This window comes from Rhincodon typus, chromosome 12 (genome assembly GCF_021869965.1).
Source record: "Rhincodon typus isolate 14 chromosome 12, sRhiTyp1.1, whole genome shotgun sequence".
In the NCBI taxonomy this organism is placed as follows: Eukaryota; Metazoa; Chordata; class Chondrichthyes; order Orectolobiformes; family Rhincodontidae; genus Rhincodon; species Rhincodon typus.
The window spans coordinates 2,269,662-2,296,718 of NC_063343.1; the positions used below are offsets into that span (position 1 = coordinate 2,269,662).

General features: G+C 43.4%; 1 protein-coding gene across 1 annotated transcript in view; it reads left to right on the forward strand.

Annotated features, from left to right (window-relative positions):
- Positions 1-26,581, forward strand: part of LOC109931052 (receptor expression-enhancing protein 2-like) — a 66,568-nt gene extending 39,987 nt beyond the window's left edge. Inside the window, exons 4-7 of the mRNA XM_048603922.1 lie at positions 971-1,084; positions 16,216-16,363; positions 20,280-20,446; positions 22,943-26,581. Of these exons, the coding sequence (XP_048459879.1) occupies positions 971-1,084; positions 16,216-16,363; positions 20,280-20,446; positions 22,943-23,017 (504 nt within the window). The 3' untranslated portion in view covers positions 23,018-26,581. The remainder of the gene's footprint in view (positions 1-970; positions 1,085-16,215; positions 16,364-20,279; positions 20,447-22,942) is intronic.
- Positions 26,582-27,057: the final 476 nt, after the last annotated feature.

Consider the following 27,057-nt stretch of genomic DNA (forward strand, 5'->3'; position numbering starts at 1 on the left):
CAGTGGTTAGCACTGCTGCCTCACAGCACCAGGGACCCAGGTTCAATTCCAGCCTTGGCCAACTGTCTGCGTGGAGTTTGCACGTTCTTCCTGTGTCTGCTTGGGTTTCCTCTGCGTGCTCTGGTTTGCTCCCACAGTCCAAAGATGTGCAGGTGAGGTGGGTTGGCCATAGTGTCCAGGGATATGCAGGTTAGCCATGGGAAATACAGGGTTCCTAGGATAGGGAGGGTGAGTCTGGGTGGAATGCTCTTCAGAGAGTCAGTGTGGACTTGCTGGACTGAATGGGCCATTGCCACACTGTAGGGATTTCATGATCTACAATTATAAAAGTTTAAAGGATATGGGCCAGATGCAGGCAAGTGGGAATAATTCAGTTTAAGAAACCTGGTCAGCATGGACGAGTTGGGCGGAAGGGCCTGTTTCCATGCTGTATGACTCTATAACTGAGAGAATGGGTAGGTTGAGGATTTCACTAAGTTTGACTCTTTGACAGTCATTAGGAGAGATATCAATTATAATGATAAACTCCCAGTTTCCCTATCTTCCATGTGCATACACAAGTGAGTCTCCCTCACAGAATATGAAGGTGTTTTGTATCTGCATCCCTCCAAACCATTGTCTGTAGGTCCAACCCTAAAAATTACAAGTCAGGCACTGTGAACAGTACTCTGCTCAGAAACATGTCAGGAATAATAACTCAAAGGTCAACACATGCACCAGAGGTTACACAGAATAGTGATTTCTGATGTAAATGAATGGCATGATCTGCTTGAGACAGGACTCTGCTGTGGGTGATTAAAGGATGTTTCGCTGCTCTTGAGGCCAGTGCATGAGCCTTGTTGTCTGCAAACAATTAAGTGCTGCTACTTCTGCAGGCTGGTGCATTAGCTTTTTCCCTCTGCGTTACAGATTTCAAACGGCTGATTTTCCACCTCCTTCTAAACCTGCTGTTTGCTGTCTGCCCCCCTAGGAAATTGACGAGTACATCAGCCAAGCCAGAGATCGCAGTTATGAAACGATGATGCGGTTTGGGAAACGTGGACTCAATCTCGCCGCTAACGCTGCGGTGACAGCGGCAGCGAAGGTGCGTTCTGGTTCACTTCGCTTGGGAATTGTTTCGTTATTGGGCACCACTTTCGCCTTGGGACGCCTTGCCAAATCTCCCAAATTCTGACCACTGGGAATGAATGAATTCTGAGTATTCTCACAGCAAGTGTTCACCCCTGTCTCCAGCAGAGAAATGTTACAGACTAGGGCTGTGTCAAGTCACTTTAAGTTCCACACTGGTTTCCAGATGGGGCCTTGGATAACTGAAACATAACATCCTTAACTCTTCTAGAAATTGCTGGAGAAGCTCAGCAGGTCTGACAGCATTTGTGGAGAGAAATCAGAGTCACTTTGGGTTAAGTGACACTTCCTCAGATGGTTCTGAGGAAGGGTCACTGGACCTGAAACATTGACTCTGCTTTCTCCCCACAGATGCTGCCAGACCTGCTGAGCTTTTCCAGCAATTTCTGTTTTTGTTTCTGATTTCCAGCATCCACAGTTCTTTCACTTTTATCCTTACGTTTCTGTTCCATTCCTGTCATAATGAAGAACAGCATCTCCATAGCCTTCTTGATTATGTCATTGCATTCTAACCTCTTGAGACTCATGCTGTAGATCATCTAACTCCCTAAGTTATTCTCCATTTAAACAATACTAGACTTTTTCATTCTTCCTGCCAAATTGGGCAATTTCACATTTTCCCACATTAAACTCTGTCTGCCAATTTTTGCCCACTTATTCAATGTATCCATATTTGTCTGCAACTTCCTTACATCTTCTTCACAAGACATTTTCCTACCTATCTAGATGTCAGTTGTGCATTTAGCAACTATGCCTTTGCTCTCCTCATCTAAGCCACTGATATACATTGTAAAAGGTTGAGCCTCCAGCACAGACCCCTGAGGTACTTCACCTATCACATCTTGCCAACAAGACAAAGGCCCATTTATAAAACTGCCTGTTTTCTGCCAGCCAGCTAAACTTCTATCCATGCTAGTATATTATCCTTTACAACATGGGCTTTGATTTTCTGCAGTGCCTTTTGGAAATCCAAGTACAGTGTGTTTACCAGTTCTCCTTTAACCACAGCATGTTACTTCTTCAAATAACTTGAATAAACTTGTAAACATGATCTGCCTTTGACAAAAGGATGCTGACTCTTCCTGATCACTTTGAATTTTCCGAAATTGGCAGTGGCAACATCTTTACTGATTGACTCTAACACTTTCCCTATTACTGACATCAAGCTAACGTGCCTATAATTTCCTGTTTTCTCCCTTCATCCTTTCTTGAATAGAAGGGTTGTATTTAGAATCATTGAATCCCTATGGTGTGGAAGCAGGCCATTCAGCCCATACTGACTCTCCAAAGACCCACCACCACCAACCCCCACCCTATCCCTAATCCATTTAACCTGCATATCTTTGAACTGTGGGAAGAAACTGGAGTACCTGGAGAAAACCCACACAGATGCAGGGAAAATGTCCACACAGCCAGCCACCCAAAGGTGGAATCGAACCCAGGTCTTTGGTGCTGTGATGCAGCAGTGCTAACCACTGAGCCACTGTGCCACCCCATTTCTCATTTGCCAATCAAACAGAACCTTTCCTGAATCTAGAGATGTTTTGGAACAATAACACTAAAGTATTTACTGCCTCATTAGCCCCTCTTCTAAGATCACAGGATGGAACCCATCTGAAACCAGGCACTTGTCACACCATCAGTTTGTTTCACACCATTACCGTGGCGATAATAATTTCATTACATTTCACTCTCCCTTCCACCTACTGGTGTATAGCAATTAACTGGAATTTTTTTGTATTATCTATAGCGAAGGTAGAAACAAAATATTTATCAGCCATTTCCTTGTTATCTACAATTGACTCCCCATCCTCACCCCCCAGAGGACCAACACTCACTTTACTAAACCTCTTCTTTTTAAATAGAAATTCTTGTAGAAACTCTCACTGTCTGTTTTCACATTTGTAGCTAGCTTCCTCTCAAACTCGAAATTTTTTGTCATGATTAACCTTTCAGTCATTCTCTGCCAATCATCTGACCTGTCAGTTATCTTTGCACAGTTATGTGCTTTTCCATGTTGTTTGTTGCTTTCCCTAACTTGTTTAGCTTCTGCGACAGACAAGAATAAACTGTTATTGCTGTTCCCCTCTGCATTCCTTGAATGTTTGCCATTGCTTATTCACTGTCATCCTTTTAAGTAACTCTCCTCAATCTATCAAGGCCAATTCATGCCTCATGTCCTCGTAGTTTCCTTTATTAAGGTTCAGCACCCTAGTCTCTGAATCAACAACCTCGCTCTCCATCTTGATAAAAATTTCTATTATGTTATGGTCACTCTTCCCCAAGGGGTCTCGCGCAGCTAGATTCGCAATGATTCCCTTCTCATTACACAGTACCCTGTCTAAGATGGCCTGCTCTTTTGATGGTTCCTCCACATATTGGTCAAGAAAACCGTCCCCTGTACACTCTACGGCACTGTGGCTAATTTGATTTGTCCAATCTATGTGCAGATTAAAATTACCCATGATCACCGATATTCCCTTATCACATACATCTCTAATTTCCTGTTTAATGCCATTCCCAACATCACCACTGCAGTTTGGGGGTCTATATATGATACTTACTAATGATTTTTGGCCCTTGGTATTTCTCAACTCTACCCATATAGACTCCACATTGTCAGAGCTAATATCTTTTCTCACTCTTGTGTTAATTTCCTCTTTAACCAGCAATGCTGCTTAACCACCTTTTCCTTTTTTCCTGTCCTTTCCAAATACTAAATACTCTGGAACATTCAGTTCCCATCCCTGGTCACCTTGCAGTCATGTCTCTGTAATCCCAATTATATCGTACCCATTTACATCTATCTGCACGATTAGTTCATCCACTTTATTGCAGATGCTCCGCACATTAAGGCACAAAGCCTTTAAGTTTGTCATTTTAACAGTGTTTGTCTCCTCCTTATTTTTCTCAATAGCCCTGTTTGACTCTTGTCCTTGGTTTCTCAGCCTATCACTTTTCTTATTCTCTTTTCTAGCTTTTGTTTTTTGTCCTTGCTGCCTTCTTCTCTGACTCTTTACATGAGTCCCCATCCCCCTGACATATTAGTTTAAACCCTCCCCAACCGCTGTAGCAAACATAGTCCTGCCCAGGTGTAACCCATCCAATTTTTACAGCTCCCACCTTCCCCCAGGGCCAGTCCCAACTGTCCTGTCTGTCGGAAAAGCAAAATGGGAAACAGGGCCAATCCATGGTTTACAAAGGAAATGAGAGATTGTATCCAATCCAAGGAAGAAGCATACAGATTAACCAAGAAAAATAATAAACCTGAGGATTGGGAGCAGTTTAGAATTCAGCAAAGAAGGACCAAGGGATTGATTAAGAAGGGGAAAATAGAATATGAAAGTAAGTTTGCAGGGTTCATAAAGACTGACGCTAAGAGTTTCTATCGGTACGTGAAGAGAAAGAGATTTGTAAAGACAAATGTAGGTCCCCTACAGACAGAAATGAGGGAATGTATAATAGGGGACAAAGAAACGACTGAGGAACTGAATACATACTTTGGTTCTGTCTTCACAAAAGAGGACACAAATCAATACCAGGATTGTTGGATAATGCAAGATTTAATGAGAGGGAAGAACTGAGGGAGATCAATCTTAGTAGAGAAATGATGCTGGGAAAATTGTTGGGATTGAAGGCCGATAAATCCCCAGGGCCTGATAATCTACATCCCAGAGTACTTAGGGAAGTAGCTCTAGAAATAGTGGATGCAGTGGTGGTCATCTCCAAGGATTCTATAGACCCTGGAACAGTCCCTACAGATTGGAGGGTGGCTAATGTCACTCCAATATTCAAAAGGGGAGGTAGAGAGAAAACAGAGAATTATAGACTGGCGAGCCTAACATTGGTTGTAGGGAAAATTCTTGAATCCGTTGTCAAAGATTTTATAGCAGAGCATTTAGAAAGCAGTGGCAGGATCAGACAGAGTCAGCCTGGATTTATGAAGGGAAATCATGCGTGATAAATCTGTTGGAATTCTATAAAGATGTAACTAGTGGAGTTGACAAGGGGGAGCCAGTTGATGTAGTATATTTGGACTTTCAGAAAGTGTTTGACAAAGTCCCACATAAGAGATTAATGTGCAAGATTAAAGTGCATGGGTTTGGGGGAAGTGTATTGAAGTGGATAGAAAACTGGTTGGCAGAGAGGAAACAAAGAGTAGGAATTAATGGGTCCTTTTCAAATTGGCAGGCAGTATCTTGTGGGGTGCCACAGGGATCGGTGCTGGGACCCCAGCTATTCACAATATATATGAATGATTTGGATGAGGGAACAAAATGTAACATCCCCAATTTTGCAGACGATACTAAGTTGGGTGGGAGGGTGAACTGTGACGAGGATGTACAGATCCTTCAGCATGATCTTGACAGATTGGGTGAGAGGGCAAATCAATGGCTGATGCAGGATAATTTGGATAAATGTGAATGTATTCACTTCAGAAGCAAAAACAAGAAGGCAGGTCACTACCTGAATGGCTGTAAATTGGGAGAGGGGTGTGCGCAGTGGGACCTGGGTGTCCTTGTGCACCAATCGCTGAAGGTAAGCATGCAGGTGCAGCAGGTGGTGAAGGAGGTAAATGGTATGTTGGCCTTCATTGCGAGAGGTTTCAAGTACAGGCGCAGGGATGTGTTGGTGCAGTTATACTTGGTGAGACCGCACCTGGAATATTGTGTGCAGTTTTGGTCTCCTTTTATGAGGAAGGATGCTCTCGCTCTCAAGGGAGTGCAGTGAAGGTTTACCAGGCTGATTCCGGGGATGGCGAGTCTGATGTATGAGGAGAGATTGACTCGGTTGGAATTGATTTTGCTGGAGTTCAGATGAATGAGGGAGGAATCTCATAGAGACTTATAAAATTCTAACAGGACTGGACAGGGTAGATGCAGGGAGGATGTTCCCGATGGTGGGTGTGTCCAGAACCAGGGATCACAGTCTGAGGATTCGGGGTAGACCATTTAGGACGGAGATGAGGAGACATTTCTTCACCCAAAGAATAGTGAACCTGTGGAATTTATTACCACAGGAAGTAATTTAGTTGATGTCAAAACATTGAATGTATTCAAGAGGCAACCAGATACAGCACTTGGGGTGAATGGGATCAAAGGTTATGGGGAGAAGGCAGGATTAGACTAATGAGTTTGATGATCAGCCATGATCATGATGAATGGCAGAGCAGGCTCGAAGGGCTGAATGGCCTCCTCCTGCTCCTATTTTCTATGTTTCTATGTTTCTAACTAACCGCAGATTGTGGGGGTCTGTCTTTAACGTTTGTCTTTATAGTAGGAATGATGTTATTCTGTGTATTCTGAAATGTCTCCTTAAATGTCTGTCAATGTGTCTCGATTGGTCTGTCTCCTTTGCCAGTTCACTTCAGCTAGCTCAGCTGCCATACCAGCATAGTTGCCCCTGTTTAAATGTAACTTACTAGTCTCAGGTTGTTTCCAACTGGATGAAAAATTTAATCATTTTATATTCACTGCTACCTAGGGGTGCCTTTACTTTGAGGTCTTGAATTAATTGTGTCACGTTGCACAATACAGCCCAATATAACCTGGTTCCAAGCTGCAATGCTGTAAGAAACAACCTCAAAAGCACCTTATGAACTTCTCACCCAGGCTACCACTGGTTTTCCAGTCGATATGTCACTTCAAATCACCAACAATTATTGCCAAAACCATATGTGTCGTCCTGTATATTTTGTCCGACATCATAGTTACTGTTAGGGTTTCTGTAAACGATTCCCACCAGTGAAAGTTTTCCCCATGCTCCACTGAAACTGATTCTACATCCTGACCTCCTGTACTGAGGCCATCTCGAACTGTTGCATCAACACCTGCATTGATTAGCAGTGCTGTCTCAACACCTTTACCTCGCTTCCAATTTAACTGGGAGAGCCCTCACTGTTCAGGACCCAATCTTTGGAGGGTCAGTGTGGACTTGATGGGCTGAATGGCCTCCTTCCAAACTGTTCTAATCCATTATCCAGAAGTCTCTCCCTGTAATGGTGATCAGATTGTGTTTATTTACTTCAACCCATGTCATCGATTTGAATGCAAAAATGCTTTCACGCAGAGATTTTTGTTATTTTTGTAACGTGTAGTCTTGATTGGCTGATGTATTCCTAGTTTGTTTCTTTCTGTCCCTTTTTGCCATTCTCTGACCCTTGTTTCCCATCTCACTGTTTTCCTCTCTTACCTTGTTTCTCCTCTTTAATTTGCCACGTGTTTCCACATTGATTCTCTTGTTTTGTTCAAAGCCCTCTCCATGTCCCTCGTTATGTGGTTCACGAGGTCACAAGGACAGCTTCTTCCCCACTGTTATTAGACTTCTGATTGGACCTCTGTAATTTCAAATCTAATGTTGATCTTGCTTTTGTGCACCTCCTGTAAATCCATAACCTTGTTAGGCCTCTCTCTGTCTAAGCACCCGATGATCTGTATGTTCTTGTTTGCTGTGGTCTGCCTGTGCTGCTCGCAAAACAAAACTTACCACTGTACTCAGTGTGACAACAATAAATCAAATCAGATCAGATGCCAGTGTAATTCCAACGTGGACCATCCCAATGGTACAATGCCAACGATTGGTACCAGTGCCCACAAAATGGAGCCCACTTCTCCCACGTCAGTCTATAAGACACATTTTGGCTATGTCCACCTGATTCTGATCCACATTCCCAGAAGCTTTTGTGGTGCCTGCATGTAACCCGATGCTAAACTTAATTAACATAAAGCATCATCGTAACATAAAAGAATCCAAAACTCCTGCTGAGCTCTTAAAGGTCCACAAATGGACTAGAGCTTGGGAAGATTGATCTTTTACACATTTTCTCTAAAATTACTTTTGATTATATTCGAGAATAGGTGGGAGGATTCACCAGTTTGAGCCAGTAAAAGACAACATTTAGGGCTCATTTTGAGAAGTTCTTCTTCATAACAAAAGGTTACCAATATGATAGGGGGAGGCAATGGCTGAGTGGTATTATCGCTGGACTGTTAATCCAGAGACCCAGGTAATGTTCTGGGGACCTGGGTTCAATTCCTGCCATGGTGGAATTTGAATTTGATAAAATATCTGGAATTAAGAATCTACTGATGACCATGAATCCATTGTCAATTGTTGGGAAAAACCCATCTGGTTCACTAATGCCCTTTAGGGAAGGAAACTGCCATCCTTACCTGGTTTGGCCTACATATGACCCCAGACCCACAGCAATGTGGTTGACTCTGGGCAATTAGGGATGGGCAATAAATGCTGGCCTAGCCAGCAAGATCCTCATCCCACTAATGAATAAAGGAAAAAAAATGTGGAATGAGTCCTGAATAAAGTAATTTAGTTGGAAATTCCAGACTTATTTATGAACTAAATTCATGCAGCGTTCAGTGAATTTTAGAGCGAATGAACTGAATTTTAGATCACAAGATAAGGACGATGACCTATTTTGCTTAAGCTGTTTAAAGAAGGCAGACAGCAAGATTAGCTTTCAGGAAGTTGAAGCTCCCCTTTCAACCACATTTCGCTGTCTGTTGAAATGGACATAAAAAGCAGCGAACGTACAGAAATCCTGCGACCCAAGCTTCCCAAAGAACACACTGTAGACGTTGAGGGAATTGTTCAGTAAATTGAACAGATCCCTGCGATATGGCATAGTTGTGCATTTTTTATGAAGGTAGCATTGGCACGTGTGACTCTCTGCTGGATCTCCTCTTCGATGACGATCTTTGAGAAAGGTAGCTGCCCGGTAATGCGAAGTGTTTGATAACATAGTCTCCCTGTCAAAAACATTCGCAACATCGTGGCTGCCAGTCTGGTCATAGGATCCTCACAGTGTGGAAACAGGCCATTCGGCTCTTCGAAGACCATCCCACCCAGATACAACCCCTACCCTATCCCTATATTTCCCATTGCTAATCCACATATCCCTGGACACTAGGGGCAATTTAGCATGGCTGATCCACTGCAAGCTGCACATCGTTGGATTGTGGGAGGAAACTGGAGCAAATCCACGCAGACACGGGGAGAACGTGCAAACTCCACACAGACAGTTGGCCAAGGCTAGAATCAGACCTGGGTCCCTGATGCTGTGAGGCACCAGTGCTAACCACTGACCCACTGTGCCACCTGTTCATTTGTTAACTCTTCATTCTACACCCTTAGAAAGTAACTCTGAAATGAAATCCAATCATAACTTAAAAGTGATGCAAAAGGTGTGGCTAGTTGTTGTCCTATTACTTATCTGTGCGGATGGTAAATGCTTGATTTTCTTTACATCCTAATCTTCTTATCCTACTGCTGCCCCAGTGGCAGAGGATAAGTGATGTCAGCATTAGTGAAGAGCTTTCGACATTTCTCTGCTTTGGTTAGGTCAGCTGTAGCTAAAGTCCTGCTTATTTCCCAGTATAGAAATCATAGAATCCCTACATTTTGGAAACAGGCCCTTCGGCCCAACAAGTCCACACCGACCCTCAGAGCATCCCACCCAGACCCATCCTGCATAACCCACCTAATCTACCCATCCTTGAACACTACGGGAAATTTAGCACGGCCAATCCACCCTAACCTGCACATCTTTGGACTGTGGGAGGAAACCGGAGCACCCAGAGGAAACCCACGCAGACATGGGGAGATGCAAACTCCACACAGACAGTCACCTGAGGGTGGAATCGAACCCGGGTACCTGGCGCTGTGAGGCAGCAGTGCCAACCACTGAGCCACCGTGCCACCAAAGCGAGTAATTTCATTTAGTCATACCAGGATGTGACTTCCCCAGAGGGATAGTAACCTCATCTGCATCTCCTCCATACATCCTGCAGCATCTGACACATCCTCAGCATAGGCACTGACGCGCCCCCCTCAGCCCCACTTCTTTCTGTTCCTCTTTAGCTGTGTTCTGACAATATCTTGTTTCCCCTTCTCAAACGGACTATTTCTTGGGCTCCCTCGGAATGGGAGGATGGTTCAGGGCCACTACAGCAAACATATAGAGGTGATGGTATGGAATTAGAGATCTAGAAATTGTCAGTACAAACCCCACAGAAGCAAGCTGTGAAAATTAAATAATCTGATCGGTGCTGAGTTGACCTTGTATGAAGTGACCATGGCAGCTGCTGGATTGATGGGCAAAACCCACAAGGGATTGTATGGAGACATTTTGATTTCACTTCCTGCTGTGGTCGACTTCAGTCCCAATCTTAATGCCGAGCAATTCACACAATTGTACAACCACAAACTATTGAGTTGAACCATGACAGAAAGAGCAAATGAAGCTCCCAGCAATAACCCAGAGAAGATTCAGGCAGTACCTGAGTGGAACATCCCATACTCTGTCAATGACCATTCAGCTGCGAATCCCCTTCTACTGGAGGCCCTCCAGGTTGGTGATGGGGTGTGAGTACTGACAACTCAAACTCTATCACCAAATCACCCAGCAATACCACCGCTGATCAGGCTGCACAAATTCAAAAGGACTTGTCTGCCAGCATACGATTGTGTCAGGTTAATTTTATCAGAATTTTCCACTCTTCCAAGCTGATATGGTGGCTCAGTGGTTAGCACTGCTGCCTCACTGCACCAGGGACCTGAGTTCGCTTCCAGCCTTGGTCTGTGTGGAGTTTGCACATTCTCCCTGGGTCTGTGTGGGTTTCCTCCCACAGTCCAAAGATGTGCAGGTTAGGGTGGATTGGCCATGCTAAATTGCCCCCATGGTGTCCAGGGGTCTGCAGGCTAGTTGGATTAGCCATTGGAAATGCAGGGATAGGATAGGGTAGGGGGGGATGGGATGCTGTTTGGTGGGTTGGTGTGGACTTGATGGGCCAAATGGCCTGAGTCCACACTGCAGGGATTCTACAAAGAGCCTTCAATAAGAGTGACCTAGTCCACACCAGCCTACCTGCCGTAGACACATCTGTATGATATGAGTTACCAGTACACAGCCATTAGAATGAGGCACCCATCGTGCTTTGGGGCATTAGGACAGTGCTACTGGAACAGACTAACAGGGACTCTCTCCTGAGCGCATCTTTGAGGCACTGTGTGCCAACATCATATCAGAATTTTATCCCACATGTCACCTGTATTCTCCCAGCCTGATACATCTCCGACCTCCATCCAGTATTGTTGGGACTGGAGTCCAATCTGGATTCAGTGGGAAATATAGAAAGGTATGAGACACACTTTATACCAAGATACCTATTGGAATAGCAGCAAGACTGAATATTATATACCTAAACAGAGCTAACTCCCAGCACTGGTACATTTGAAGCAAGGATAGCATTGGTCAAAAACAACAGTCAACAATCAATACCAACTGACTCAGCCATGAAGACAGAGCGAGGCTGCGTGTCAACAGTTTTACAGCACGGTGTTCACTCCATTCTTAACTTCCTAGACACTGACAAAGCACTGGTAAACCTACAGCAGTAACTTAATGAAGGTTTGGGCTGACAAGTGACAGGTAACATTTGCACCATGTAAAAGGAAGACAAATATATCCCATTTTTATGTTTCAACATCAGTAACTTGGTGTGACTGAGAGCAGGCTGTTTGGTCACCATTAGACAGTTATTGGAACTACCTCTTTGCCACAGAACTCTTTACCACCTGCAGGGCTCAATTCAGGAAGTGAAATACTTTAGCCACTAACCACCCTGACTTGGAAATAGACCACTGTTCCTTCAATGTGGCTGAGTCAAAATTCAGGAATTTCCTCCCTTGAGAGTCTGTTTACAGCCCATGGGCTGCAGCAGTTCAAAACAGCAGCTCACCACCACCTTCTCAAGGGGCGACTAGGGACAGGGCAATAAATACTGGACCCAGCCAGTGACACCCACATCCCATGAATGATTTTTTTAAAATTAATTTACCAATTACCTGGAACAGTACAGATGAAGCAATGTATAATCCAAAAGAGAATAGTCCACTTTATCAGTCCTCCATCTCTGATATGAATATTGAAATAATTCCACAGAGGCTTGTATCCTGTTACCAAGTCATCCTTTATTTACACGTGGAGAGTCCTTGACACTGATCCAGTTCCCTCAGGGCCAGCTCTCAGAGTGAACAGAACCTCTGACATTCCTGTTTATATCTGTCAGCCAGGGCTCCCTGATTGGACCAGGTTAACAGCCCCCATCAGGGAACTTACATTCTATGCGGTCCCCACGGCTGACCGCATTACAAATACAAACTGCATTTACCACTTCACATAATGGTAGCGTTTATTTTTATGCATTGCAATAACTCATTGATTATGTAATTATCCCCGTGCCTAACTCTTACAACCGGGAAGAACAAAAGCAGAATATTACCCGGCAGGTCAACCAGCATCAGAACCTAGACATGGATCTAATTGACAGCATTGTGATACAGACAACACCCAACTGGATGGAAGCATCATCAGTACAAAGGACTGAGGCAAACATGGTTTCCTTGGGCAGTATTGCTCAATAAATACAGTCTTCCCAATTTCACCTGCATCCCAGGAATAATCATTAAGTCCCTACAATGTGGGAGCAGGCCATTCAGCCCATTGAGTCCGTGCCGACCGTCCCAAGACCATCCTACCCAGACCCACCCCATTCCTGTAACCCTGCATTTTCCGTGGCTAACCCACCCTAGCCTGCACATCTTTGGCCTGTGGAAGGAAACCCACGCAGACACAGGGAGAGCCTGCAAACTCCACACAGACAGTGGCCCGAGGATGGAATCAAACCTGGGTCCCTGGTGCTGTGCTAACCTCTGAGCCACCGTGCCGCCCCCAAAAAATAACAAAGCTGGTTACAAAGTACCCCTTCCAACTCTTCAGATGTCAGTGAGTGAGTGAGAGTCCAGTGAATAAGGGAACAATTAGAAATGAGTTGTACCAGCTTTAACCCGCATTCAAGCTTTACACAGGATTTCTTCCTCTGTCCTTTCAAGCCAGTGTATACTGAGGACCTAGTGACCATCTGACCAAATGTCCTACCCTTTGAGTTTCTCTCTTATTCCCCTGTGTTCAGATGTCGGAATTTTCAAGAGAAACACATGTCCGACCATGTTTATGTCTTGCACAAGACTAACTCAATATGCATCGTGCAGCCATTTGAAAGGCTGGTTTATGAGCTTGTGTTTCCAAAAGATAATGTGACTTCATTTCCAAGTGGCAGAAATAAATTGCGGTGAGGGTCATGTGTATGAATTTAAAAGTGTTAATTTGTAACATGGGTGCAAGCATGATAATATGCAGTGAGCCCCCACTTTCCGAACATCCGACAATGCTTGTAGTTAAAAACACAATCTCATACACGGGTATCGTTTTAATGATCTGACATTTCCTGCACCTATAAATGTCTCCTTTATATCATCCTGCATTGTGTTCTGACTTGCATACAAATCCACCTGCACATAGACTCCAAAGTGTAACCTTTCACAACCTGAGCACTGCTTGTGCATAATTTCCCATTAACTTACTGTGAAATAGTGGCTCACCTTATTGTTACAGACATTGTCAGGCTGTTAAATGTTCTCCTTGCCTCCTGTAACATTGCTTAGGTGTTGGACGCTGTGCCCCTGTCTACCAAATTGCACAGATTTCACACAGCTCCTGTTGAGAAATGGCCTGCATTCCCTCTTTACTGAACTTACTGCATAAGCAGGCAAGGAAATGCTTTACATTCTCAACAAGACATCAGCATTCCTGCCACAGCCCTTTGGAAACTCGCACCAAGCAAGAATGAAGATGGCACATTAAGTAGGGGCTGCAACTTCATGCTGTGTCCTCCCTCATTATACAGTTTGTACAAATGATTCCTATTGATGGCAGTCTAATCTGGGCAAGGAATGTACTAGACATGATTTTTGATTTGATTTGATTTGATTTATTATTGTCACATGTACCTAGGTACAGTGAAAAGTTTTGTTTTGCATGCAGTACCGGCAGATCATACCATACTAAGTGCATTAGGGCAATAGAACAGAGCGAGGAATGCAATTTTACAGATGCAGAGAAGGTGCACAAAGAGTGAGATCAACATTAAATTTCAAATTTGAGGTGTCCATTCAGAACAGCTTTTCTTGAATCTGTTGGTGTGTGTGTTTAAGCTTTTGTATGCTCTGCCCGATGGAAGAGGTTGGAAGAGATTATAATGGGATGGGAGGAGCCTTTGATGATGTTGGCTGCCTTTCTGAGGCAGCAAGAAGTGTAGAAGGAGTCAATGGAAGGAAGGTTGGCTTGTGTGATGGTATAACTGCTGTTATCAAGTCAATGAAGATCAGATCAACAAAGCTTACTGTCATTTGAGCAGGTGGACAGAAATTGGCCCTGTTTTCACATTGCACCTTCACACTGTAAGCAATTTCTGGCAGTGCAGTGGTCGGCCAGTTCTTTGTCATCCTTGTCAAGTTAGTCTTGATGTTTTCTTGGAGAGACTTTCCTCGTCAGTGGTGTTTGTGATGGATTTAAGGGCAGACCAGGCACGATGGCTATTCTGCAGGTGCTGTTCATTGAGCATCGTTTGATGCTGTGAGGCACTGACTGAGTAGGTTTCCCTGAGGAAGTGTTTCTGTTGCTGCTGCCATGTTAGGGCCAGGCTGGTGGAGGTAGGCACTGGGATCAGGTGAAGGGCACTCCATCTGTCACCAGCTACCATCATGACATGGTGATGCAGACATCATTGTAATGCCTCGTTCACACGATTATGTTACCCAGAGTGAGGCTGGTGTTGTGAAATCTTCTAATTATCCCCCTGATGGAAAACAGTGTTTCTAATGACCATGCCATGCTCTTGGTATTTTGTCAGGAGGAGGACTCAGAGTTGTTATTTGCCTTCTCTGCCAATCCTCTGCATTCCAGGGATTTAGGTCCTTCCCAACCCTGGTATTGAAGTCACCTAGGAGAATCAGCTTCTCTCCCTTTGGTTATTGTTGAAGTGGAAATGCCTGTTGGCCTGATCCATTGCTTCTAGGCTCGATGCACTGATGACTGTGGTGTGCTCCTTCTATGTTAGAGTGAGCTGAAGTGTTATCTAGCATTTCTTTATTCCAAAGGGGGCTCACCAAGATGGTGAAACCAATGGAGTTGGTGTTCCTGCCCAGAATCCCCTTTCCTAAAGAAGGCATATCTGCCACTGCGTTTGTTCTCCTGGTTCTGGTCACCCCCCTCCCTCCCCCCACCCCCACCTTACTGGCTTCACAGACAGGATTGTGGGAAGCTCTTGCCTGAGATCAGCCTGGACCAAACTGGAGAAGGAGCACTGGGGAAGTGGTCAGCCATTTCATGTCTCACCAAGAGACCCAGGAGGTGACTGGTCTCCCACAGCGGAGGGAAGGGTGTGGGTAAACCCTCACCTTACTGCCTCCTCAAACTCCAAACCATGCTCCCCCACCACCCCCCCAACCCCGCCAACCCCCATGCGACAGACAATCTGTGTGGATCCAGGAAGAATGGGGGAAAATTGTTATCTTATTCAACGTTCATCCCCTGGAGGCACAGGGTGACTTGTAGCTTTGAACCATCCAACAGTGTGAGCCTGTGTACAGTGTGAGCCAGCGTGCAGTGTGAGCTTGTGAACAGTGTGAACCAGTGTACAGTGCGAACAGTGTGCAGTGCGAACAATGTGCAGTGCGAACAGTGTGCAGTGCGAACATTGTGCAGTGCGAACAGTGTGCAGTGCGAACATTGTGCAGTGCAAACAGTGTGCAGTGCGAACAATGTGCAGTGCGAACAGTGTGCAGTGCAAACATTGTGCAGTGCGAACAGTGTGATGTGCCTCTGAGGATCATGAGTATTGAGGTAAGCTGCTGAAGACCCTGCCTTCCCTATCCCAGCCTGTGCATCTCTTTGACCTGTTGTGTGTAACTCAGGGACTAGATGCTCTCCTTGATCTTTTTATAAAGGAACTTCTCTGCACACAAACATAGCCATGCCTTGAATTTTAATTTCAATAACACAGTGGTCAACTTAAGACTTGTCCTTTGAATTCAAGCGAGCCAGAAAGCAGGCCTCTCTCTTGGTGATGAAGAGAGTGACTTCCAGTTTTGTCTTTACTGTTTAATTGTGGGGCTACTGTCAGATGTCTCCATTGCTGATCTGTTCACCCATCTGCTTTGTTGGCCCAGGGTCAAGGAGTGCTGTCGGATAAGTTGCGGAGTTTCAGCATGCAGGATCTGACACTGCTGAGGGATGAAGACTCAATCCACCTGCGGGGTGCTGACCCCCTCATGAGAACCTCCATTGGCAACATTCCCGAAATGGTCAATGATCCTGGTAGGTTGTGAGAAATCACTTTACAATGTGCGTTATTCCGAGGGTCGGTAAACCAAGAAAGCCAATGTTTGCAAATGGAGGGTCTGTTCTCCTGCTCACTCCCAAAGTGTGCTGATAAATGATGGCACAGTGTGTATTCACATGCTACAGTGGAGGTCATATTCACATCATTGCTTGCTGGTAGTGGTGAAAGGCTCTCTGACATGTGCAAGGAGATCCAACTTCAACAGCAAGTGCATTCCTATCGCTCCTTCCTCTTGTTGGTCCTCCTCGTGCCCATGATTCTGTCTCTGCTGCTCAGGATGTTAATCCCATTTGTAATTGCAGGAAACATCTGAGAATTGTGCTCCAATGACAAGTGATTCCTTTACTTTGCTCAGCTGTACTCACAGTGGTCTCTAGAACCCTAGCCTTTCTGCTTATGTCCTGACGATGTCGGGTGGGTTACAACCCCTACACTGTCCAAGCATACACCTCTCCCAGCTTGACCCACTCAATGGCAGCAGTGCGCCAAAGGCTTGACTCTCCTTTGAGCTGTGCCCCCTCTTACGGGCTCTCTTGCTATCCAGCTATGGCTCCCTGCTGCTTTGTCATCTCCATTGGCCAAAGCTATCCGTGGGCCAACATTCAAACCAGCTATGCACCCCCATCAAAATGTCAGGCTGCTGATAATGAGTTAACACTCGTCGACCTCCTTCCCAAATCAGGCAGACTCCGGGATCCCAGTTTTCCCAAGCTGAAGAAAATTATCGGCAGCGTGACCCTGGTGCCCCAGGCAATGGTGCTCTCTTTAGCACCCATTCAGCTCAATCCCATTCCTGAGTGGACCCAAAGTTCTGCCTGTCAACTCTGTTTGTCTCTCTGTCTGTAAACACTACCCGAACTGCTGAGTATTTCCAGCATTTGCTGTTTCTATTTCAGATTTCCAGTATTTTGTTCTCATGTTCATGTATCAATGGTAATACTGAAAATTGTTGACTTGCTGATTACACTCCACACATTCTGAAGATGTCTCCTTGTGCTATGAGCAGACGTTGTTAAAAATGTTATGTAGAGGTGCATACCCATGCTTGAAAGCATTACTCACCGTATTTGAATTAAATGTGGAAACATTGAGTCATCTGTGGAATTGTGTGGATTGATTGGAAGCAAATTGCCTGTCTGTTTTATACCTCACCGTTTTTATTTTCAGTCTCATGAAATCAGGAGGCAGCAGCAAGCCCCTGTTTGTTAACTTCCAGCACTTGCTATCACATACTATCAAAATGAACCCAAGTGTAATTTCATCTGTATCAAGAGTTTTCGATACGGAATTAAACTACACCTGCTCGTGGAGGTGACCCTGGGAATTTAGTGGGTTGCATTTAATTGTAACTCGGTTAAAATAGTTCAACCAAGTACTGCTGTACTCTGCTAATGCATTGCCTCAGCGTTATGTGGGCTATTACATGGCCTGAATAAACATGAGGGCTGCTTGACCTGACTAAATAAAGATACAGTACTTGGCTTCAATGAGCTAAAGCTGTTCAGCAACACTGTGTGTGTGTATATGTGTGTGTGGAATATTAATGTGCTCTTTTTATTAAGTAACCAGTCAGACATTAGCTCAGCCCTACACGAGTCAGAATGGAGACAAGGCCTGCGTTGCGCATCATTCATTGGCTGCCTCTCTCCGTTGTGCCTGCTCAGTTAATTGTGACTGATGCAGACGTGCAGTGAGCACTGTGGACTAGCCTGTGCCAGGAGCCTCTGGATAAAGGAAGTTGGTTGGCAGTTCATGCTAACAGTTGATTCATTGCACGAAAACAGAGCGTGCTCTGTTGTCTTTCGGAAGCAGGTTAGCAGTTAGGCTGTATCAAGGGCATTCGAGATGAAGCTGAAACAGTTATTCAGGTACAAATGAGATGGATTTGAATATTTAAAAGGATATAGGTCCAGATTTGCAGTTTGGACTGGAATAGGCAGGAGGTGTGAAGAATATCCACAATCATGGATACATGCACTCAAAGCTGTGTTATTACCACATGATTCATGTGATAATGTACAGGGAGAGCACTTCATTAATAGATTGTTGTGTGATTGATTCAGCTCACAGCAGTATGGGCATTGGCTGAAATTCTTCCATTTGCTTCCATCAGCTACTGGGCATAATTTGAACAGGATGCGACATGATATTGCTTATAGGAGCTGCCTTTCCCTGCTTATCTCAATCACTCTTGATATATTTAAACAGACTTAATTATAATTAGGGGAAGGAGATGAGGATACATTGTGGGAACTGTTGGCTCTTTATTTTAACAGTGTCTGGCTTCCAGCATTGCTATGTTGGCAGATTCAGAATTGTACTGCCCACTGGAATTTAGTGAATCACAAGGAGATTTGCCTAATTTCCCTCCCCAACACAAGTCAGGGTCAGAGGAGCTTCGAGAAAAATCAGGGCTTGTTCCTAAATTGCTACACTATTAAAGAATATAGATGATGAGGAGGTGCTGTGTCAAAGGTTTCTGTAGAAAGTTATTAAAATTACAAACATACATTCCAGAAGAATAGCTTAACAATGTTCCTTCACAGAGCAAATGGAGCACCTAATTCCCTGAAGCATTAAAGTGTCCTGAAGGAGTGTTTTAACTCTTGTTTTTTTTCTCCTCTTCCATTGCCTCAAACTGGGAATTGTATGTAAGTTCTACCTTCTCCATTCAGCCTGCACTGATTGTACTCATCAATCATTCAGTTCATAACATGCCTAGCCAAACCACTTTATTACAAATTGTCGCCTTTAGAAGATGCCACCTGATACATCTCTTACTGATTACACTGAAACTTCTGCTGTGTATTAATAATTTCTCAAAATGAGATGGGTAGCAACAAGGACTTATTGCATGAAGACAATTATGAGGTAATTTTATTCTTGTTGCACCAAGTGCAATGTTAACGATATTTATGATGAGAATTTGCTACAATGGAAGTATTGAATGTTGAATCTTATTATAATGGATACAGTTACAATAGGCGAGATTATTGTAAGAGAGTCTCAATTTATGCTGCATTCCATTATGCCTCAGGAAGTTACGGTGGGCCAGCATGGTGGTTCAGTGCTTAGCAATGCTGCCTCACAGCGCCAGGGACCTAAGTTAGATTCCATCGTTGGACAAATGTCTGCATGGAGTTTGCACATTCTCTCTATGTCTGTTTGGGTTTCCTTCGGGTGCCCTGGATTCCTCCCACAATCCAAAGATGTGCAGGTTAGGGTGGATTGACCATGCTAAGTCGCCTCATAGTGTCCAGGCATGTGCAGGCTAGGTCGATTAGCCATTTGGAAATGCAGGGTTACAGGGATAGGGTTGGGGAGTGGGTCTGGATGGGATACTCTTTGGAGGGTTGGTGTAAACTCGATGGGCCAAATGGCCTGCTTCCACACGGTTGGGATTCTATGATACAGCACTCAGCATACAGTGAATTACTTTGAAGTCTAGGTACTACTGACGTTTCATTGCAGAGATGAAAGGAAGTGTTTTTAGTTTTGTTTTTAACTATTAGATGGGAATATTTGATAATGATACCAACTTAGCTATTTTATCTTTTTTGTTTTCATTTGATTAATTGAATAATGATCAATAAAAGGATGTCATTGTCAGGCATGAATGAAAAAGCTATATTAGTTATTTGCAAATAACATAATGTATGTATATATTACTTCCAACATTCCAAAATATCCAAAGGCACTTGCCATGATGAAAATATAAAAGGTGTTTGAAATAGCCCACTTTCTGTGAGACAGTTGTTTCCATTTATTTGAAAATTATTTCTTCCAATGTGTCAGCACCGTTTTGAGAAGACATATCTTTACCGCGTGTGCTCTTACTAAATATTGCTTTTGGTTTTCATCCTCTCCCTTTTTTGCCTTGTTGTTTCTCAGACACATGCTGGCTTCCTTCAGGAGAAGAGGTAAGGAGCACCCCAGCCCCGAGGTCCGACGGGGAGCAGCCGGATGTGAAACCTGACCAGTTGGATGATGATATGGAGAAAGTGCCAAAACGCACCCAGAGCCTTAAAGCCCCTAAACAGAAGATGCAGCGTTCAGAGGTATCATGTGACTGTTCACCTCAGCCCCTTTGCTCGCTGTCTTTCTGCAGCACTGTTAATGCCTTCACTGGTCAATGTTTGCAGTTCCATTGACCAAGAGTTGTTATCCTCCAACCTCACCAAACTTGATTTCTGGTAATCTCTGACTTCCATCTCAAATGGTGACATCCAGTCATTTGCCAATGGATACTTAAGTAATGTAGAATCATAGAGTTGTATAGCACGGAAACAGACCCTTCGATCCAACTCGTCCATACTGACCAGATATCTTTAATTAATCTAGTCCCATTTGCCAGCATTTGGCCCATATCCCACTGAACCCTTCCTATTCATGTACCCATACAGATGCCTTTTAAATGTTGTAATTGTACCATTCTCTACCACTTCCACATGTGCACCATCCTCTACGTGAAAAAGTTGCCCCCTCGGCCCCTTTTAAATCTTTCCCCTCTCACCTTAAACCTATGCCCTCTAGTTTTGGACTCCCCTACCTTGGGGAAAAGACTTTGACAACTCACCCTATCCATGCCCCTCATGATTTTATAAACTTGATAAGGTCACCCCTCAGCCTCCGACACTCCAGAGAAAATAGCCCCAGCCTATTCAGCCTTTCCCCATACCTCAAACCCTCCAACCCTGGCAACATCCTTGTAAGTCTTTTCTGCACCTTTTCAAATTTCACAACGTCTTTCCTGTAGCAGGGAGACCAGAATTGAATGTAGTATTCCAAAGAAAGCACAGATTTCAAAGCAGCATTTGATGACATGCTTTAACTACTGAAATTCTTTGAACAGACAACAAAATTATTGGTCAAGATGATGCATGGGTAACAAGTTGATGAATGGATGGACTGGGACAACAAGGGCCAATAGCAGGCATCCTCTGCCCTGATTAGATACAGCGTCTCTGTAGATGAGAGTGAGATTCCAGAAGGCAGTGTTGTCTGCACAGTGCCATGGTTAAGATGACTCCTCAGGGCTAGAGTGGGAGGGAAAAGATCCGGTTGTCTTGGTTTCTGTAGGTTACCAGTAAGATATGTAGCATGAAAACTGCCATTCTGTTAGTGGAGTGTGAGCAGTGAGGACCTGTGTTAGAAAACAGAAGCACTTTTAGATTTAGCTGTGGAATTAACAACGGGAAACAAGAAAATGGCTGAGGGTTTGGACATGTATTTTGTACCTATATTCACGGCAGAAGACACCAAAAGCATCCTGAGAAGAGGAGAAAATCACAATGGGAAAATGAGGGAGGAACTTAGAGCAGTCACTGTTTCTAAAGGGAAAATACATCAAAAAACTAATGTAGCGAAAGGCTAAATAAAAACTGAAAGAACTGCGGATGCTCTAAATCAGAAACAAAAACAGAAGTTGCTGGAAAAGCTCAGCAGGTTTGGCAGCATCTGTGAAGAGAAATCAGAGTTAATGGAGGGAGAAATTAGAAGGGTCACTGAACCCAAAATGTTAACTCTAACTTCTCTCCCTAGATGCGCCAGACCTGCTGAGCTTTTCCAGTAATTTCTGTTTTTGCAGCAAAAGGCTGACAGGTTTCCTGGACCTGATGGTCTTTTCCAAGGATCACAACAGACTTGGCTGCAGTGATAGTGGATGCACTGTTTGTAATCAACCAAAATTCTATAGATAAAGGGGAACCAGTAGATCTGGTGTATTTGGAGTTCCAAAAGGCATTTGGTAAAGTGTCACATAAAAGGTTAGCATGCACAAGATAAGAGCTTCTGGTGTTGGCAGTGTTAGTGGGCAAAGGGTGAGCTAACAGGAAACAGTGAGTCAGGAAAAATGAGCCATTTTCAACTTGGAAGACTTTAAGTCGGAGAGTGTCACGAGGATCAGTGCTGGGTCTTCGTCTGTTTATGACCTGCATTAATAACCATTGGCTAATTTTACTGGAAGGTAGTGCTGAGGCCAGTAGTGGTCAGTACAATCTGAAAATCCTTTAGGAAACCGTAGTGATTTGAAACAAGTGGATCTCGTTGACTATGAGATCCTTGATTGGGGTTGTTAACTGGGGTCAATCAGGAAGCCTTGGCTGACCAATATAAACAGGAGATTATGAATCTCCTCAGTTCAGGGGTTTGACTCTGAGCTGGCTGGTCACAGCCAGTGTACTGCGCACAAATAAATAAACGGTGACTTGGTGATGGGATACTGGCCTCTGGGCAGTTATTTCAGAAACAAAAATTGCCATCCTTACCTGATTAGTGACTATACGTGACTACAGTCCCACTGCAATGTGGTTGACTCTTAACTGCGCTCTGAAACAGCCCAGTATGTCATTGAGTTCCACAGCGATGCGGGATGGGGCAATAATTGCTGGCCAAGGCAACGATGCCCACATCCCGTGAAGAAATAAAGAGAATGATGAGGACTGGATGATGCATTGTGAATCTCCCCTCTGCTGATGGGGATAAGATGGTTGTATGTGTGAGTAACTCTGAAAACAAAAGATCTGATTAGTTGCCTTTTAATATCTCTTTCTCAGCCACAATCGAAGAGTCTCAAGTTGCGTACGAAGAAGAAGGCTGCAAGCACTACAAGCAGTCCTGAGTCTGCATGAACTGGAAACTGTGGAAACAAGATCCTGCAGAGTGCAACAGGTCTTTCCATCTGTCTTCAGTACTTCACTGATTTGAGTCTTGCTTCAAGCAGGAAGTTGCTAAAGCACAGAGGAGCCACACTGTGTAAATAAGAGCCGTGGGGACGTGTCTTTAGCAGGTGTAGGGGAATGCAGATGTCAGCACAACACAGCAGTATTAGGGCAACCAATGAGAGACCAAACAAAATAGGCTTGCTCAGTGTTATATCAACATCTCACCAATAGGAACAAGAATTCAAGTCAAAATTTCACCCAGCTGTCTCCAAGAAAACATTGCTTTCACTTTGCAATAATCACTTTCTTTCTTTGGATTGATCCTTTTATTTTTGTGCTTCCAGTCCCGTCATGTGATGTGAAAAGAAAGCACAGGATCCAAATCCATGATTGTTTCAACTTTATTGAATTAATCTAAAAATCTTTGATTTCCGATAAAAGTTTCTGGCACTCCCACATGGAAGTGACTGTAAGTCATGACCAGCAGCAGTTGCAACCTGTGAACTTAATGGCTTTGGTTTTCAGTCCATTTGAATCCTGAAACAGAAAAAAAAATGGCTAACATATTTTGTTTTTGAATTGTGATTATTCACAGAACCTCCAGGAAGACAAGAACAGAATGTTTCAAAAGATTTATAATGCAAACAAATTAATAAATTGTTCACTCAATAACTCAACCAAAACATCAGCTGCAGAACATGCAGGAACAATATATTTTATTTAAGTTTCTAAAATATGGTACCATTTATGATGGTAGATTCACTGTATTTGGCAACTGACCATTAAAATCTATGCAACTGGAGAATATTTAATGTATAAATCTGAAATTTCATTGTAGGAATGAACAGGAAGACTGCTCTATTAGTATTCTATACAGTAGGAGAAAACGGGAAAAGATTTAATGTGTTGAAATTTGCTACAATGTGAATGAATGTGAGGGGGTCTGTTGCTCTGGAATTATTGACAGTAAACAGGAAGTGCTTTGTTGTTCTATAGCGTGGAAGTGAATAGAAAGTGATGTGGGATGTTGGAAACTGGTAAAATGGGAGTTAAGGGATGTGGATTCTTCGCTTGGAATTGTACATAGTAAGAGTCAGTTTAACTAAGTACATGGAGGCGTGACTTGTTAGACTGAAATCCCAGGAAGTGGAAGAGTGGCAGAGATTTGGTTAATGGAAAGGATTGATTTTTCTCTATTAGGATCTGGAGTTCATTGTCCCTTTAATCTTGTAGGATTCTGAAATGGGATGCATTGAGATTCTTTTCCAGATGACATCTACAGGGATCAGATTCAAGTTGTTGTAACGATGATCTGTTCTTGAATTCCTGCATGATTTTCGTATGCACTGTGACTATAAGGTTATGGTATCTCCTCTGTGGACAGCGAGAGTCAGGATGTCAATAGTGCCCCAGTTTTCAGAATCATGTGGAGAACTGATTGGTAATGAGTTGTAAACAGTAACTCAATCAGTCAGGATCTGATGATACCATATATACTAAGGTGAAGAGAGGCTGATTTATGAATGTTGCCAGAACCTCGGAATGAAATGAATTGACTGCTGGATTTTCACTCTTTGTGTTTATACTATTTATATTTATTTTTGACTTCCTACTAATTTCCAGTGGGTACCCTGAGTGGGGCAGAGGTTATGTAATGTAAATAAAAACGGTAGTAATGTAGGAATTGACATTGTGTGGCATTATGTGACATATAGTTATGAATTACCAGGAAAATTGCTATAACTGATATAGCAGGCTAAACAGAATAGGTTATAAAACTGTAGAATAAACCATAATACTGGACTTATACGACAAGTGTCATAATCATATATTTAGTGAGTTTTGGAGTTCTCACTCAGCACCTTCTAATAATGTATCAGGCTGGTCAGTATTCTTTAATTAGCTCATGAGGCTGACACGAATGATGACAACACCATCCATTTCAATATTTATTGTCACTATTGCTCAGTTCACTTCACTTTATTTGAGTTTGTGCAGGGGAAAGTGCTCAAAATTGAGGTTCTTTCCAACTTATCACAAAACATGGGCGGGTCTGAAAGTCTGTATGTGCTGCCTGAGCCTCAAAGATTGGTATGAAGCTGCTTTTCTTTATGTTGTTTTCAGAGAATGGGTCAATGCAGCTTCCATCTCCATTTCTGCTCAGTTTACATTCCTGGTCTGCAACTGTTTGCATTGGATGTCCGTCAGCTGGCAAATCTCGCAGGGTTCCCAAACCCCATGATATACTGGGTTTTTCACTGTTGATGGGACAAGATGAGTTGTCTCCTTTTATATTTCAATTGTCTGTGTCATTGCAAGAACTATAAGTGGACTCATATAATATAAAAGCACCTTCACTGACTGATGAGGTTACCATCTCAGGGACTTGTGTCAACAGTTCCTCTGGAATCTATCTCAGTCCATAAAATATTGCAGGTGTGGAAGGGTAATTGGCTAAAAGAAACATAAATTCCAGGGTCTACATGCATCAGACTCCCTTTAATCAAGGGGAACAGTTTATAGAGAATGTATTGATGTCCTAACAACTCCCATGCCCTCGAAATATTAAAAAGAATGCTAGTCTCATTTTACCTGAAAGCTGTACTTCCCTCTGACTACTTTAGCTATGGTCATCACTGCTTAAAGATGTTCAATGTGAAACTATTTGACTAAGATCTTTTCTATCAACATTAGTTGCATGTCATCCTTTTTATTCCTGTTAAGGGTTTGCCGCACTCTTCATGAAAACGCTAGTTACGAAAATTGTATGGGCTTTTCTAGGGACACATAATATCCACACTCATTTTCTAGCCATCCAAAAACCTTTGCAATTTGTTAGTTAATTTGTGTAATTCACAGCACCCCAGTGTTTCTCATGTCCGTTAATACCAGCTATTCATAACCAGGTGGTTTTGAGTGGTTGAGCCAAGCTCTATCCACCTCTAGAGTATTTACCACATATTAATTGGAGGCAGTAAAAGGCCAGCAATGATTGCACTGAACTGGAATTAAATGGATTGCTAATCTCAGCCAGCAAAGAAGGAGGGATCACAAATATCCATCATCTAAAGCAGTGACAGGAGATTAAAAGGAGCCTGATCCTAACCAGCGAGGAAGTAGTGGTTTAGTGTTTATGTGTATTTAGATTTGGATGTTCTGGCCCTGCAGTATTCAACACTCACTCATAAGGGAGCCAATATGTTGCAAACCGTAGTCTTGTCTGAAGTTTTCTTTTACATAAATGCTACTAGTCTGTGCTGCCTGCTGCATTCCTCTCAAAGAAAGATGGGTGATCTTTTTTCATTGACTGAAATGTTGATTTTGTCTGAGTTTTTAACATTTGACAGTACGTTCACGAGAGTGTGCTGAAAACACCATTGGCTGTCCCTCACCGTTTTTTGGAACAGTTCACATCGTATGCATTGCGTTTTCAGATCTTCTTGCACTTGTGTTCCAGATCCACTTCATTACATCTGAGCTGGAAATGTTTTCTCCTTTTGAAGAATATCACAAAGTTAAACCGAAAGAACTGCGGATGCTGTAAATCAGAAACAGAAACAGAAATTGCTGGAAAAGCTCAGCAGGTCTGGCAACATCTGTGGAGAGAAGTCAAAGTTAACGCTTCAGGTCTGGTGACCCTTCCTCGGAACAGGTTCTGAGTTCTGAGAAAGGGTCACAGGACCCGAAACGTTAACTCTGACTTCTCTCCACGGATGCTGCCAGACCTGCTGAGCTTTTCCAGCAATTTCTGTTTTTGTTACACTTTTTCTTTCCTGTACTCCCTCTCTGTCTCTCTCTCTGTCCCTCTATCCATGTGAAGAATCTACCATCAAATGAATGTCTTTTTCAGTGAGGCAATCTGGGGCAAGGTTCATGGCGGTATTGTATTCAATCTTATCAGGGTTATTAAACCAGAAATATAGGACAAGTGGGCAGGCACACGACACACTAGGAAACCTACTAGCTTAGTTAAACTTTAACACACCCTTTATAGGCGTGTGGGAGTA